This window comes from Lycorma delicatula, chromosome 1 (genome assembly GCF_047948215.1).
Source record: "Lycorma delicatula isolate Av1 chromosome 1, ASM4794821v1, whole genome shotgun sequence".
NCBI lineage: Eukaryota > Metazoa > Arthropoda > Insecta > Hemiptera > Fulgoridae > Lycorma > Lycorma delicatula.
Genome location: NC_134455.1, coordinates 145,275,027 through 145,292,529, shown reverse-complemented (window position 1 = coordinate 145,292,529; position 17,503 = coordinate 145,275,027). Strand labels below are relative to the sequence as shown.

General features: G+C 29.7%; 1 protein-coding gene across 31 annotated transcripts in view; it reads left to right on the top strand.

The window, feature by feature from the left end:
• shot (dystonin-like protein short stop) overlaps positions 1-17,503 on the top strand; it is a 644,960-nt gene that overhangs the window by 351,885 nt on the left and 275,572 nt on the right. For all 31 annotated transcript variants that reach the window (XM_075363589.1, XM_075363494.1, XM_075363728.1 and 28 more), the window contains 7 exons: positions 6,417-6,545; positions 6,842-7,081; positions 10,213-10,454; positions 13,419-13,647; positions 14,436-14,883; positions 15,954-16,126; positions 16,695-16,834. In XM_075363589.1, the coding sequence (XP_075219704.1) occupies positions 6,417-6,545; positions 6,842-7,081; positions 10,213-10,454; positions 13,419-13,647; positions 14,436-14,883; positions 15,954-16,126; positions 16,695-16,834 (1,601 nt within the window). The remainder of the gene's footprint in view (positions 1-6,416; positions 6,546-6,841; positions 7,082-10,212; positions 10,455-13,418; positions 13,648-14,435; positions 14,884-15,953; positions 16,127-16,694; positions 16,835-17,503) is intronic.

The window sequence follows — 17,503 nt, the reverse complement described above, 5'->3', positions numbered from 1 at the left end:
GGTTAGTGTTTTTACTAGATAATATTAATGATAGACGTTTCAGGTTCTTTAATTGCAACTGTTAGGAATTAGTTATTATTTAAGCATTTATAGGTAGAGTATTTCTAGACACTGTTATAACATTGTTGTTTTATATCTTAATTACTTGTCTCCTCAAGTGCTCTTTCCAACTTTTTAAAATCTACTTGTTCGATTCTCTCTCTAAATGGAAGAATAGAAATTAAAAAAAAAAAAAGACAGTTTGTTCATAGCTTTATGGGAAGCTTTTCCATCAGCAGCTCTAATCTTTATAATCTGATTGGCAATAATTATTGTATTCAGTAGACAATTAATTATTTTTTCTAGTTTTACATTTGTTTAAGATCACATCCATTACTGTGTAGAGTTTTGTTTTCACCCTAGTTTTAGTTCTTTTGAGTGAAAATGCCGCCTTCCATTCATTAATATATTGTAGGCTGATATTGTTTGGTGCATTTCTTTCCCAGCCTTAACTCTCAACAGTTCTGTGTTGGCTAACATTTTATTGATCTCACATTTACCAAATTGATGGAATTTATTTGCAACAAAATGAAAGTTTCTTCATACGGACATAAGTATTCCATTAGAGCTGAAAAAATAAAACTAGTTCACAAAATTTGTTCTTTCTCTTAAAAAAAAAAATTGTAAAGCAAAAGCAACTATAAAAACAATAAAACCTTCTAAAATGATGATACAACTTATTTATAGTAGTTTATTATATTGACTTTTTCTAAATATGGTATTTATTTGACTATTTATATTTACTGAATATAAGTAAATTCGAAGTCTTGAATTTAAATTATTCTAGTATAATTTAGTAATAAAATTAATTCTCAGGGGTAAGCATTACAGTATTCTAATAGCACTGTTTCCCTGCTTCTGCTAGTAAAACATTGTGATTATTCAGCTGCTCCTTTTTTTATGAAATGAACTTACATTGCCCTCAAGATAAAATTGGATTATATTGAATTTTATTTGTCATTAATCCAATTTTTCTTTTCAACTAGTCCTACTTTATTAGTATTATATTTTGGATTTTCTCTGGTAAAATTGCTTATTACTATGAAAAAAGTTAATATGGTAACAGGGATTGTAAAGTAAATTATTTATTTTGAATGTTTAACATTTGTGATTAATGGCCAAATGATATGAAATTTGATGAGTACAGATAAAATTGTTTTATCATAATTGTGAGGTTTTCTTTGGAAATATATCTGTTCTGGTGCAATTTGGTTACTGCATTTCAATTAATTTCTCAGGACTGGTTGAATTCTGTCAAGATAAACTGTGAAAATGTAGTTGATTGTGTAACTTCTTGCGAGCAAATATATCTTCAAAATAAAACTAAAAAAAATGTATAATCATTTGTTTCCTTTTGTTAATGAAAGATAATGTACTGTACAAAATTAATTAGATGAATTTTGAGGTAAAATGAATCCCAAACATAATCCTGAAATGAGTCCTGGATTTGTGTAAGAATAACGTGTAAAAAAATAATTTTTATTGTTTTTAAGATGTTTGTTTTATAATTATAAATAAATTATAGAAGGTGTATTTATTTATAATATAATAAATAATATTAATACATAAATATAATATATTAATCATTAAAATAGTATATTAAAATAAAAATAATACATTAATATAAATATTAATTATTATTAAATAACAATATTTATAATATTATAAATATATAGATAGGTATATAACAGTAAAAAATAATACTGTAGTGCACAAGTGATAAAATTTCAAATAATATCTTAATTCTAATTTGATTGAATAGTAAATGTTATTTATCATTCTCGTTCCATGAGTTATTATTTAAGAATGATTCCTTTTAAGAATGATTCAAATTTAAAAAAAAAATAATTGAAGTAAAAGTTGTGCATTACCGTGCATTTTTGTGTAATGTTTTAACAATTCTTGTTAATTGTATGAAAAAATGTTTGAATAATTTATTAAAGCTGATTGAAATTGGCTAGCTGATTGGAGATTGGATCAACGTTAGTTGTGTTTTAAACTCTAGAACAATAGATTCTGGTTTTGATTCCTTTTTGTAATAATTCAATATTTTGTAACACACTGCTTTTCTCTCATGTTCAAGCCTCATGACTTTTTTGAGGTCGGGATGCACTTGTAAATTTTCCAATAATGGAACATTTGATTTTTGCATTATAGCAAACCGCAAGAATATGGTACATAGCTGCAGGTGACTTACTATATGACAAGTTATGAAAAACACAGATTCATTTTGATGTTTACATTGATAAGAAGCAAAACTTTTCTTTTTCATGTCAAATGTTTATGAATTAGATTTTTATTGACTTATTCTGTTGCTGTTTGCCTATGGATATCTAAAATTATGGACCATTTTCATGCTGTCTGATTTTTACAATTTAGGTTATTTTCTATATTGGTTTTAAGTTAAAACAAATTTTACGTGAAAGGACAATTTTTTATTTCGCCCAAAAAGCAGTACTAGAATGGCATTTTGGCACCAGTTTCCTAAGGACCGTACCGTCAAAAGTTTTTGAAATTAAATAAGTATTAAAGAAATTGTACTCAACTACTGTTGGGATTAAACTTTATTATGAAATTATTTTTTTGTTAACTTGTTTTTTTTTTTAAGTCATCTAGGTAATTTTTGTAAACTTTTTTTGTGTAGTAAGTCAATAGAACATACAGAATTAATTTCATTTAAACTTATAGAATTTAATATTATTGAAGAACCGTAAAAGGAAGAATGAATAGTATTTGATGTACTATGATAGTATTACAGTAAGGATAGTGTGGTATAGTATAGTGTATAACATCTACTGTTCAAATATAGATTTAAAAGTGTAGATTATTAGAGTGTGATATTATTTTATGATTTTTCATTATTAAATAACTCAAAATAATGATGGATGGGATTAATAGTACTGATTCCCCTAACCATTATTTTGTTGATTGGTTGGTATCATCTCCTAATGGAAATGCTCAGCAGCTGTTAAAAAAATGGTTGTGTAGTATTGTAGAGCCTTTATTTCGTAAAAAGTATAGTTGTTTTAAAATGGTTTTAAATTTTGATATTATTTTGCCTTTGGGATTTAATTAGCAGCATTTTTTCTGGGATTGATTACCCTGATACCAAATAACATCATACAATGAATTATAATCAGGCTTACAGTCAGTTTGTTATAAAGCTGCATAAGCTGAAATTAAAAAAAACAATTCATTTAGAGCTAGATATTGTGATTTTTAAATAATCTAAAGTGCCTGTTTTATATTAGTTTTCTATTTTGAAAAATTAATGTTGTTAGAAGTCTGAATTGAGTAAATTGCTTATTCAGTCACGTTTGTTTTTATTATAATTGTATTGTAATAATCCATATTATTTAACGTTAATTATTTTTCTTGGTTTGGTTTTAACAAAATAATAATAGGTAGTTCTTAATTTAAAAAAAAATTTTTTAGTTGCATAGGCTGTTGTCATTTGTTGCCAATAAATGTTACAACATTTGTGAAACTGCATTCAACATTGCTTAACATTGATGGTCCATGGCAACTGATATATTAAATATGGCTGTGGCTGTTAACATTTTTCATTAAGTCACACTATTTATTATCCAGAGTGCTTCCCTCCATAATGTGTACCAGTTGTGGTACATTATGAATGGAAATTTTTATGAAAGGATGTTATAATTTGATGCCATTAGGTTATAACAAGGGATGGAGTTTACCATATCCAGGACCCTATCGATACCTGTCATTTTGCAAAGGGTTTTATTAGGCATTTGACATTCTTTCCACTGCTCAATATTTTAAAATTCTTTCTAATATTAGGGAAACATTTAGTGTTCGATTAATGTTGATAAATTGTATTGCGTATATTTAATTGCAATCATTTTATCTTGTTTAATATTAAGTGATTCAAAAAAGACTTTAAAGAATTTAAACATTTATTTATTATTTAATAAAATTTATTTATAAATTTTAAAATTTATTATTTTACAGATTTAGTTGAGGTGTCATTTCATATAAAAACACATTAGGTTTGTCGCCCAGCATTCACTTTGGTTCGATATGGCTTCAGTTTATAATGCGACATACATCCGCCTTGAAGTCGATTTCATTCCAGATTGTAGCCAGCTAGTCGGTTGTTATGTCTGCAGCTGTAGCATTAATTCAAAGCCTTAGCTCAACAAGATCAGCAGGCACAGGTGATATATAAACCTAATCTTTAATGAAACCCCACAAGAAAAAATCTAGCAGCGTCAAATCTGGGGAGCGAGGTGGCTGTGTGATTGGACCTTCATGACCAATCCAATGATCTGGGAATTGTGTAACAAGAAAATCTGACTTCTAAGCAGTAGTGAGGTGGTGCTATGATTTGCTGATAGTAAGGCATCCATCTTGGTCATCATTGTCTAACTGAGGAATTAGAGTGTCCAGATGAAAATGATGCCATTTATGGTTGCCTCTTGGAAGAAGAACGAACTGTACAGTCTTTGCTAAGGGGACAAAAAATATTGACCTTAAAGCTATCATGAACATGCCGCAAAGTTTCATGAGGGTTTTCGCTACTCCATATTTAGCAGTTATGGATGTTCAACTTGCCACTGATGTGAAACATTGACTTTTACTAAAAATTTATTGTTGCCTGCAATTCTATTCATCATTTCCACATAAAACGGCAGCTGAGCAACTTTGTCATCATCTGCAATGTGTTGAACCATGGTTGTTTTGTTTGACTTCATGTGCAGTCGTTTATGTAATGTGCACCAAACTGTTTGTGGAGTACCAATCTCATGTGACGCACATAGCGTTGATTTTGGGCAAGTACAAAGCTTTCTCTGAGTTGTTCCACAGCAGCTTCAGGATCTCATGGGCATCCTGGTGATTTTGCATGTTTAACAGTACAACCTGTTCAACAAAGGTTTGATGCCAAGAGTAAATTGAATGCCTACTAGGAGCCTCCCTACCATATTCTTTACAAAAATTACGATGAACTGCAAATCTTGAAACCAGAATACATAGTGAGCACATTCCATATCAGTAAATGTATCCATTCTTAACAACACTGGGGACAGTACTGGTGGCCAAATTTGGTACTAATAAACTACGTGAGTAAAACTTGATATGTTTTTCTATGAAATGAGACCTCAACCGAATTTGTAAGTTATCAAAGTAAAGTTTTATCTGCTTTTAAAGTTGTGAAGTCCTTTTTGAAATACCTGGTATAATATGGTGTCATTCCAAGGTTATTACACAACAAATACAAGTGATGTGTAATTATCTGGTTAAGCAGAACCTATATAATATTATCTAGATAAAAATCTTCCAAAATTAATTTCTTAAATGCAGGATTTCCTGTTGGCTGGCATTCACTGTTATTTCCCTTTTCTTATTTTTAAAATGTTATTCTTTGAAAAATGTCTGATATTGTGCTACTATCAGGTTACTGTGAGTGGGATAGAGTTTCTTTTTCAGGACCCAACAAGCCCAGATAAAACGTATATGGAAGGATGTTACAATTACATCTGTGATTTTAAAAATATTGATTTCTGAATCTGATTTACCGAATTTAAAAAAATTTCTTAACAACATTAATAATTTGTTAAATTTTAATAAATATTTGTAATGTGTATTCTTTTAACTCTCAATGAGTGCAACATTACTTCTTATATCAGTATGTAGAAAATGTTGAAATAGGCTGTATAAAGAGTAGCTATTCGATGAAAGTTGTAAGAAAGTATTCCTGATTAATATTAATAATATTAATCATAGATCTATTTAATAATAGATTAAACACATCAAGCTGATGTTACAGTTTAGTGATTTGTTTTTTTTTTGGATTTGGACATGTTTGGAATTGTTTGACATGTTTGTTTTTTTTGATTTTGACAAAAATTATTCTTGTGAGTTAAACTTAAATTAATACTTTGAAGAGTAAGAAAAGAGATTCTCTTTTTAATCTATCTTAGAAGGGATTGGACTGAGTTGGGACAAGATCATATAAGTCAAAATGATTGAGCTAATGTAGTAAATTTCTCATGTGTGAAGACATAAGAAAATTTTGACTTTCATATAAAATGTTAGAGGGGACTGTTGTAAATTATCAATCATACATTTATTAATATACTGACAATTATTAGTATTTATGTGATATCTTCTTAATAACAGTTAATTTCTAGTATTATTGTAAATAATTACATGACATATTCTTGACATTTAAAACATATTTTTAGTTTATAGTTTAGTAATATGTGAGGTTATGTCTCACATAACCTGTTGCTGTTCAGTGTTTACAAAGGAATCTTTTGTGTGTATAGTGTTGGTTAGTCATCAGAGTTTTCATTTTCTAATTCACAGTTCATAAAATATAAAATTTGATAATTTTTGTATTTTTCTTTCAGAAACAACTTCAAGAGTCAGAATATGGGTCTGATCTTCCTGGGGTCCAAGCTGAGCTTGAACTTCATCAGCGAGAGCATAAAAGTATTGAACAATTTCATACAAGAGTTGAACATTGTATTAATGCCAAGGTAAATTAAATATGTCATTACATTAATAATTCATTATTATGTGATTTTTAATGTTTATTACGTGTGTATCTGTTGTCATATGATGTGTAACTGTTTAGTTACAGTTATTATTAATTTAATTGTAGTTTTTGTTACAAAAAACTGACTGCTTTAGCATGATTATTTTTTTAATATTACATTTTTTATTGAATATTTTTATCAAAATGCACAAAGTTTTAATATAAGGATTCTTATTTTAAACTATAGAAAGTTTTTCTTTTGGTTATGTAAAATAATATTATTGTTTTATTTTTTAGAACAATTTCCAAGGAGATGAACTGACATTGTATTCTCAACATCTTACTGTACTTCAGAAAACTTATGCTGAACTCTTGTCTTGCTCTAGTAAGAGACTAACAGATCTGGAAACACTTCAAGACTTCTTGCAGTCTGCCACTAATCAGCTTGTTTGGTTGAATGAGAAAGAAGAAGTTGAAGTCACCAGAGATTGGAGTAACAGAGACGTGAACATTCCATCACTAGAACAATATTATGAGGTATTGATTATTTTTTTTTACGTTAACTGTTTATTATTTGTTGGAACAATTAATGAAGGTTAACAAGATTATTTGTTGAACAATAAAGTTAGTTTGTATTGCTTGAGTTAGTTGTATACTACTACAAGCTAAGTAACTGAACCACTTATATTCTAAATGTTTTATGAGGTTTTTTTTCATAAATATTGGATTCATAAGTATTCGATCATAATATTAAATGAGATTTTATCTGTCTCTGGTAAATGATTACAATATAGGGCTTCTGTGACTTTAAAATACTCTTGTATTACACTGTGAGTAATGAAATTAAAAAGTTCATTGTCCATTTTAAGGAGAGACCACTCCATCCTTTAACAGAGCTAATGTTTTTTTTTCAAAAGCTTGTTTTAAACAAGCTCTCAAGTCTCCTTAAACTCTCCTCATACTCATTTTATTATGCTACTTCTCTACTTATTAGGGCATTCTAATCCTCCTCTAAATGATGAAGAGTATATATTGTCGCATTCATGGAAAATTCAATTATGAATAAATTGAATCTGGACTTAAATCATTAATTTGTGCCACTTGTAGCTGAATTTTCAATGACATAATTTAAGTAATCTAGAAATAATCATTGACTCTTGAAATATATTAGATCTCCTTGGTTGCTGTATACAAGTCTCCTTCACCATTTCAAACAGTTAAGTTGATATTGAGTCAGGGTGAAAACTGTCATGATGTTGACTACAAAATGTTTTAATAGTAAAATATGATTTTTATGATGAAAGCAACAATCTGTAAAGGAATTATAGTAACAGACTGACATATAGCAGGATACTGTAAAATAATGTTCTTTTTCTAGAACTTAAAAAAAATATCATTTTTTTTAATGTCAGAATCAGCTAATTTTTTTAATGTCAGAATATAATGTGCAGCTAATTTGTAAATTGTATACTGATGCAATACAATATTTTACCTTTATTCTTTATTTGTTTTGGTGTTAATACAGGTTCTAAACAACTCCTCCAGATTCATTAGGGTTGCATTTTATAAGCGGTATAATATAGTTTTTGTTTTTACTAATCTGACTTCTCACTAAAATATAGGAATCAGTTAAATAATTGCATCTTAGAGTTGCCTTCTTTATTGAGAAGTATTCTTTCCTTCTATGTTGTGAGAATTTTTTACTTGAAAGTTGCTTCTTTTCACTTCTTGAAAGACATTATCTCTGTGTTTGTGACCTCAATATTGAATTTTGTGTTTTTCATCATTGCAACCATTTATTCTGTTACTATAAGTATTCTAGGGTAACTTAAGATAGGTGTATCAAGGCAAGAAATAATAGTGTTAATTTAAATATTTCCTTTTTATGAATTGAAACAAAATAATAATTACTAAATACTAACCTAAGTACTAACCTAACCCATAAATACTAACCTTCAAGTACTTATATGTTAATGACTGAATTGAGTTCACTAGTTTCTGGGAGTGTTATGAAATTTACCCAGAAAAAATTTGTTAGTTTTCTATTCTTAAACAGTGCTTTCCTAAATTTTGTTTAATATTTTTGTTTTTATTGTTTTCAAGCATACATTTGGATCGGGATATGAGGTTGGTTTTTATAAGCTTATGTTTGATTATTGGTTTAATTAATAAAATTTCTTTTGATTTATTAATTTTTGTTGTTAATTTACTTTTAAAGGGAATAGAATTTTCTGTTCTTCTGATGCTTCTTTTTCTTACAAAAATTAAATATTTTAATCTGTTAGATTGAATTAACATTATTTTTATTTTCTGCTTTTTTAGCAGCATCTGTGTAATAATATTTATAATGTTACATTGTATATATATCTTTAATATTTTACCGATTGCTGTAATACTAAAGATTATGTTGCCTTTGTTAGGTTTTGGTGGTTTTTATAGATAGAAAATGTTTGTTTTATAGTGTATTTCTCTTTTAGAATATAATTGTACCATTGAAGGCTAGATGCATAGAGGCTATATCAATTTATGTTATCTTTACTTATATATATTCGTCAATGAAATGTAGGAATTTATTTCAGCATTGAGTTGTGTAATATATTTTATTTTATATATCTTTGTATGCAATTTTAAAGTTGTCAGAGGCATTAGGTTTGGCTACTCTTTTACTGATAGCTATTAAATTACATTCTAATGTCACCAGTTATCTACATTAAATTTATTTTCATTATTTGATCTTTTTGCAATTATCATTGCATCTTCGTATGTGTTTTTTCCATATTTATAGAAATTTACAATTACAATAAAATTTCAAAGGAAAAGGACTGGACATAGCGTGAATTTTGTTTTGTTTTAAAACTTTTCTGGAGAAATATTGATCACTGAAAGTAATTTATGAGTTCTTTCATCAGGTACTTATACTGATTTGATTCACTGAAAGTATTCACAAAGTATTTGACAAAGTACTTTCAGTACTTAGAATCAAAGTACTCACAAGGATCAAATAAATAAAAACTGTTAAGAGTAAATTAATTGTAATTTTGTAAAAATGTGTACTTTATTTTAACCTCCAATATGTACAAACAATTGTAAAAATATAACCCCACTGAATTTTACTGTTCTTTAGTGTTTAGATCCTAAAAAAAACAATTTTTGACTTAGAAAATTCTTTAGGTATTGGTATCCAATAACTAAATATGCTGCTGTTCTGCCACACTTATGCCTAGGATGGAAGCTGCCTCCTGGTCAATACTGTATCATGCTAAATACATTTTATCTCTTTCCACTGAGTCCATTTATGTGTTTTTTCACATGTAAATATGAAACAATTCTATTTTTCTCTAAATGATTTATTGTTAGAATGGGAAAAATGTTCAGTCTTAATTGTTATAGTGGGGGTAGTAGATTTATTTAACTGTTTCTTCTCTAATGGGAAGTTTTTTTCAAATAACCATATTGTCATTTGAATTATTTTAAACACATTTTATGATAACTTACAATATCTTATAGTGCCATAATATTAAATTATATAAATATTTATTCTTTTTTATCTAGATCTTAAATTTATTTTCTTTAAATAATTGACTAAATTAATTTTAAATTTATTAGGTCAAATTTTAAACTCTGTGCTAATGTTATAAAAGTTTACCATCATTTCTTTTTTGTTTAAGAATTTAATGAGTGAATTAGAAAAGAGAGAGATACAGCTATCAGCAGTTCAGGATAGAGGTGAAGCTTTGTTATTGCAACATCATCCTGCAGCTAAGTGCATAGAAGCTTACATAGCTGCTATGCAGACACAATGGGCATGGCTTCTTCAGTTAACACTGTGTCTTGAGACTCATCTTAAACATTCTGCTCACCATCAACACTTCTACAGAGATGTACGAGAGGTGGAAAACTGGCTTAACAAGTATGAACTATTATGTGAATAATAATTATAGTGTAATTGTTTAATGCATAATTTAAAAATAGGTATTTGATAAGCAATCAATGTTTAAATGTTGAATTGAAACATCATCATCATCCTTTTTTTTTTAAAGTTTAGGTATTAGACGTGTTCCAACTCTCCAATATTTCCTGATGATCAATCATTTCATTTCAAAATTGAATTAAATTAATATTAAGTTGTATTGAAATTTAACATTTCAGTTGTAGTAATACTGTATTTTTTGAAAATTTGTTTGTTACTGGTTGTTACAATATATGAGGGCTATTCAAAAAGTAATGATAAAAACACTACTGAAAAAAAATATTTATTCAGTCTTGCAAATCTAGATACTCTTTTTTAAAGTGATCCCGTTAGTTCTAATACATTTTTCCCACAGTTCCTGCCACTTTTTAAATACAAACACCAGACCATCTTTCTTGAGCTCCCTTGCAGCGTGTCTCCACAGCTTTGATGATCTTGTGATTGGTCTTGAATTTCCATCCCCTGAGTAGAAACTTGACTTCGGGGAACAGCCAGAAGTCGCAAGGGGCCAAATCTGGACTTTACAGTGGGTGGCTACAGTTGCAATGCCACGAGCGTTCAAGAAATCAAATACACTGTAAGTGACGTGGGGCTGCGCATTGTCATGATGCAGTAAATTTTCATTAATGTTTTTGTGCGGTTGTTTTTTTCTTAAAATGACACAACATTGTGATCAAAACCAATTTGTAATAACCTGCCGTGACCGATTGGCCGTGAGGTACAGCATGTTAGTACAGAAAACCTTTGGGAGTCGAAGAAGATTATCATAATCTTACCAACGCTGCGACTCATGTTTGCTTTTTTTCGGAGCTGTGACTGTGCCCTTTACCATTGAGAATTTTGTTGCTGGAGTTCCGGATTGTAGTGATACATCTAAAATTCATCTACGGTTATGATTCAATTCATTTCTTTGCTTCCCCACCAAACCATGATAACAGGTCTTGACACACGGAGACAAGATATTGCATTTGGTCCAGTGGGAACAGGCATGTCACCCATCTGCATGACAAATGTTGCATGGCCAAATCATTGTGCAGAATCGAAAATGGGCTGCCAACTAAAATATCTAGACGTATGGCGAGCTTCCTAATGGTAATTCATTATTCTTTGTGAATGATAGCAGCAGCTGTGATTCTTTACAACCTCAGTGGGAGATGCTGAAGGGCGCCCTTTGCGCGGCTCATCGGCGATGTTCTCTCTACCCTGTTCAAATAATGTTATGCAGTATTACCACTCTTCGCAACATATTTTCCCTCAGGGTCACTATTATCACTCCTCGACGGGGAGTCTTATTCTTTAAGACTTTGGGGGGTTGGCGTCCCCATGGGCCTAGCCTCTGCAGCTTTTCTTCCCACTACACACTTAGCTGCAGAATACTTTTCACTGTACACATATACTACATCAAGTACACTACACGAATTACAACATATACATTTACTCGACTACACAACAACATCCAACACAATTTTCTCTTTCATTTACACTCGGTGCTGTTGCGACATCGTACGAAACGCAACCGTAACCCAAGGTGGGAACTATTGTGCCGATGGGTCAATGGCTCTACGTAGTGAGTCTCAAACGATGTCCTCTGGGCACCAGAGCACACCCAGTTGTATTTAGCACTAGCTCCAGTACGCATGTGCTCTGCTGGAGTGGTCTATTAAATCGCCGGTTCTCGTGGGACCAAAATTTCAATTCCTACAGCAAATTCTATGATGGTTGGTGGTCCATCTGAAAAAACCACCAATTTAAGTCTAGTGAAAAGGCCTTGGTCAGCTTCGTCTGACGAGGATAATTTTGCTACAGCCGACGAAGATGGTGTCAGGTGCAAAAATGTTCGCTTTGTTGTTATTAGGAATAATCAGGAGGGTGGCTCCCTTCAAAAGGTCTCACCTTTCCTGATTAATAAATGCATCACAGGATGTATTGGTTGTCCGAGGAACATTAAAAAATTACGTGATGGGACAATTCTGGTGGAGACATATAACGATGAGCAGAGTCGCTCTTTGTTACGTCTGGCCAATATGGGTGGCATACTCGTAAGTACGACATGCCACAAGACCCTAAATACCAGCCGAGGGGTAATTTTTTGTCGTGACCTTCTGGAAATGGATTTAAGGGAAATTACTGATGAACTTCGTACTCGAGACACTTCCTCGTTCTTTCCATTATGTCCGTGCTCATATCCTCCGTGGAGAATAAACCTTGTAAATTTTCCATTTGACCTTACAACATACGATAAACGATCAACACCACCTACTGTTTTCTGGCAAATGCTTCAGTATATTCTCACCAAGATGAATCCAGATGCGGTGATATACACTGATGGGTCGAAACAAGATGGTTTTGTTGTCAATGAAAGGACTTATATGTTTGGCCTGCCCGGTAATTTTTAACCTTTACTTTCAATTTTGGTTTTTTTGGTTCTATGTATTTAATTTTACTATCCGGGAACCTTTTGCACAACCCATCAGAATTAGGTAAGTTTTATATAGTTTCTTTATTCGATTATTTTAACGACTTCGTCTGTGGTATTAGTTTTGAGTTTTATTTTGCTTTCTTGACTTGTTTTAATAAATTTTTATTATATGATTAATATTACTTTTACACCTTATAAGCTTTATTATTTTGGAGTTATTTTACCCTTTTATTAATAAAATTCCGGACGATGATAACGCCCAGGTGTTTTTCACCCACAAAAAAAAAATATCACTACTTTTTGAACAGTCCTCATGATAGGTATAAGTATGAATATGGGTTTTTCATTTTAGTAATTATTGTTTTTGAAAATTAGGAAGTGAATATAAATCAAATTTTAAGTAAGAAGATCCTTTATTTTTTATTTTTTGCTGTATTTTTTTAAATGGAATTGAACCTTATCTTTATAATTCTTCTTTCTTACAGGAAGGATGAATTATTGAATAGTGTTTACAGCCAATCTGAATTTAGCTTAGATGAGGGTGAACATTTATTAAAGGGTATGCAAGAACTTAGAGAAGAATTGAATGCTCAGAGTGATGTTCTTACATCGCTTGCGGAACGTGCTCAAAGTGTAGTTCCTTTGAAACAGCGTCGGCAACCTGTTACAAGACCAATACCAGTTTTAGCTGTATGCAGTTACAACCAAGGATCAGTAAGTGAATTTTTAAAAGTAAATAAAGTATTGTAGAATAAGTATATTTATAATTCAAGCTAATAAAGTAGACGTGTGCTCTATAGTATATTTCACAGGAAAATTAGTGCATTGTAATTATATTTCATACATCAAGATTGGTAGTAGATCAAGTTTGTAAAATTAAATTGTACATAAAATTTGTTTTTTTGTTTAATGTATTGTTAACGATTTCTGATTATATGTTCTATTTATTTGCACTTTTTGTGCCACTTGTTTAGGATTTATAGAAGTTATATTTGTTTTAAAATAAAAATCATATTAATGAAGGAAAAATAACTTTAAATAATGTTATTTATACATGAAAGTTAGAATGATTTCTTTTTTGTTAAATTACTTACATATTTTGTTTCTAGTTTCATAAAGTATGTTGCAAAAATTCTGTCTGATTTCTCAGTGATTTGCTTTGTGAATTTAAGCCAGAACTTTTATTTTATGATATTAAAATATTATTATTAAAGTAATTACTACAGTAACAACTTAAATGATGTTATCTTACTGATGTTTAAGAGTAAATATTGATAGATTTAGATTAAGATAAATGAAGTTAGATTGTATGTAAGACTTCAGGTTGATGCATTGAAATCAAGTAGGATTTTTCATAAGGTATACTATTAGCAAGTTTGGTACAGAGCCAGATATTATAAAAATATTTGTTAAATGCTTTGCATTACTATGTGATTTTTCATTTTCATTTTCTTAGGCGTATTTTTAACTTAAAATGGAAGTGTTTTTCCTTTTTTTTTTAGGTTCGCATTGAAAAAGGTGAGCAGTGGGTGTTGCATGATAACTCTGGGCGTGTTAAGTGGAGGGTCTCTAATGGAGCCAATGGTTCAGATAGTAATGTACCTGGTGTTGTATTCTTAATACCACCGCCTGATAAGGAAGCTCTTGATGCTATAGAGAGATTGAAACGTCAGTTTGAACGATCATTGGCACTATGGCAACGTAAACAACTCCGAATGCGACAAAATATGATTTTTGCTACAATCAGAGTTGTACGTAGTTGGGATTTAGCTCAGTTCTTGGCTATGGGAGCAGATCAGAGGAATGCTATTAGGAAAGCTCTTAATGAGGATGCTACTAAACTGCTGAATGAAGGTGATCCAGCTGATCCTCAGTTACGTCGTCTTAAACGTGAAATGGATGAAGTTAATCGTCTTTTTGATGACTTTGAGAGACGAGCTAGAGCTGAAGGTAGGTAAATCAGTAATTTTTAAATATTTTTTCTGTAAAATTTTTCTTTTCTAGGGATTTTTCTTACGCTTTATAATTCTATTATTTTCTTCTACAAATTAGTATTAAAGACTGTTACAATAAATTTAGATGTTTGGAAGGATAGAGTGGATGAACAAACTCGGGGGATTTGTGATAGCCTTTGTGAGATCAATGTAGTTTATGAATATTGTGTTTGTGAATATTTCTTATGAATTGTTTTTAAAAGTTTTATAATGCCTGAGTAAAAAGCAGTTGGAATTGATGAAGTAAACAAATATGAAGGCAACATTGTAGCATATGGTTAGTTTATTACGCTTTATTTTTTTCAAACACTTAGTAAAAGACGTACATAGGGATGTGAAAAAACTTGTAATTGCTTTTTGTATATGAATTTGTATTAAACATAATTATTGTTTGTGCCAGAAAAACTTTTCATTTTATCATTTTTGTTCAAGATTATTTTTTGTATATTAAATTTTTATAATAATTTAATTACTACTATTATTAATAACTATTTATTTATGTTAGGCTCTTTAACATACATTCTAAAAGGATAAGCAAGTAGCTTATAACTCATTAAGTAGTAAATCAAGCTTAATATATTCATGTATAAAATAACTTGATATGATTTTAGGAAGGAATTTACTTACTTGCAGGTAAAATATACATTTAAATATTATAGAACCTGTTTCAAAATTAGACCAAGCATTAAAAAATAATTCTTACAAGGTAATGCACAGCTATGTTTCTAAAGTATGATTATGACTATTGGCTGGTTCATCAGAATGGTATTCTTTTCAAGAAGTCTGTGTAGGTTAACTAATTAGTGTGTTTGCTAAGCTTATAATGGGTATATTCTGGTTAATTTCTCATGATTTAATAAATCAATTATTCATGTTTGATTTTGATTTCTCTTATTATGTAGAAATTATTGTGTGATTGGTTTTGAAAAAGTAACAGAAAGTGCGAGGACATTCTATATTGTTGTAACATCTAACTTTATTCAGCTTGCTTTTATTAATTTATTAAGACATGACTGTAATTTTTAGAGGAAAGTAAAAATGCGGGTCGTATATTTACTGAACAAGTTTCATCGCTGCAAACTATGTTGGATGAGGCCGAGAGAACATTAAACACACGCTTAGCAAGCCCATTACCACGTGATATGGATTCACTAGAACACCTTGTTATACAGCATAAAGATTACGAGACAACACTAAAGGTAATATTATACTTTTTGAAATTCATAGAAAATTATTAAATTAAAGATTGCATTGCTAATTTTATTTTATATATTTTAATCTTCTCTTTATATTATTTATTCATATAATTCAGAGGCTTAACCGATGGTGATTTTTAAAAGTATTTGAAAGTATTTTTAAAAGTATTTGTGATTTTTAAAAGAATTTCTTCAGAAATTCTTAATGTAAAAGCAGTTATTAAGTTAAAATTAAATTAAAATAGGTTTTGAACATGTTAAGAGATGAAAGATGTTTTGGAACACATTTAAAGCACATGCATACATGTTCCGTAAAGTGCTCTGCGTATGTGAAGTGCTCTTAAGTAAATAGCCAGAATATTTAATTTAAAGAGATTGCATTGAAAATTTTTCTTTTTACCTCTTATCTTCTCTTTCTATTATTTATTCATACAAAGAGAGCCTTAACCATTGAACAAGTTCAGTTTGGCTTGTGCAATAATTTCTTTATTTAAGTTCTCCCGTATCCTTTTGCATATAAGTATGTGAAGCTCTATACATGAATCTAAGTTCTTGTTTAATTACTTTATAGGGTCTTACACCCGATGTGGATGCAGTTCAATCAACATTTAGAAGTATTGCTCGAAAGACACCACAACAGGAATCAAAATTAGATAAAGTACTGTCACAGTGGAACCAGATATGGAATAATTCACACTTATATGTTGAAAGGTAAGAAGTTGTTTCACTTTAATTTATCTGGAGTGGATGTATGAATTACAGTTGAACTTTTGTATATAGAATATTATGGTTCTGTAAAAAATATTTTATTTATAGAAACAATCGTACATAGTGATATGTTTATTGAAGCATGAAATATATGTTTGTTAAATAAAGTCAGCAATTGTAAATTTAGTTCTTAACGATTGCTTTCTTTTTTATAATTTATGGAGAAAAGTAATGTGGAGAATGTTGATTACTGCTCGTAATTTTTGTTCATTTTTTTGGTTTAGTAAAATGATTAACTTCTGTGAATTATTTTCTTATAAATCTTAATGGAATAAAATGCCAAGATTCATTTTTTCATTTCTTTGATGAATATACTTATCACAGATTCCTTGTGATTGCACTTCACATTGTGAACTTAACATTTCAATTTCATGTTCATAGTACTATCTGATTAGATAAGGTAAACTTTAAGAACAAATATAACAGAAATGGCATGTTAAATTTTTACAGGCATATAAAAACGTAGCCAGTTAAGATTTATGTTTGCTGAGTGCCTTCAACAATTTTCAGACATTTTATTTTCCACTATCTAGAACTAGATAATTTCAAATATTAATTTATCAAACTGATAGTTTGAAATTTCGAATAAATTTTTTTATAAGTTTACTGAAT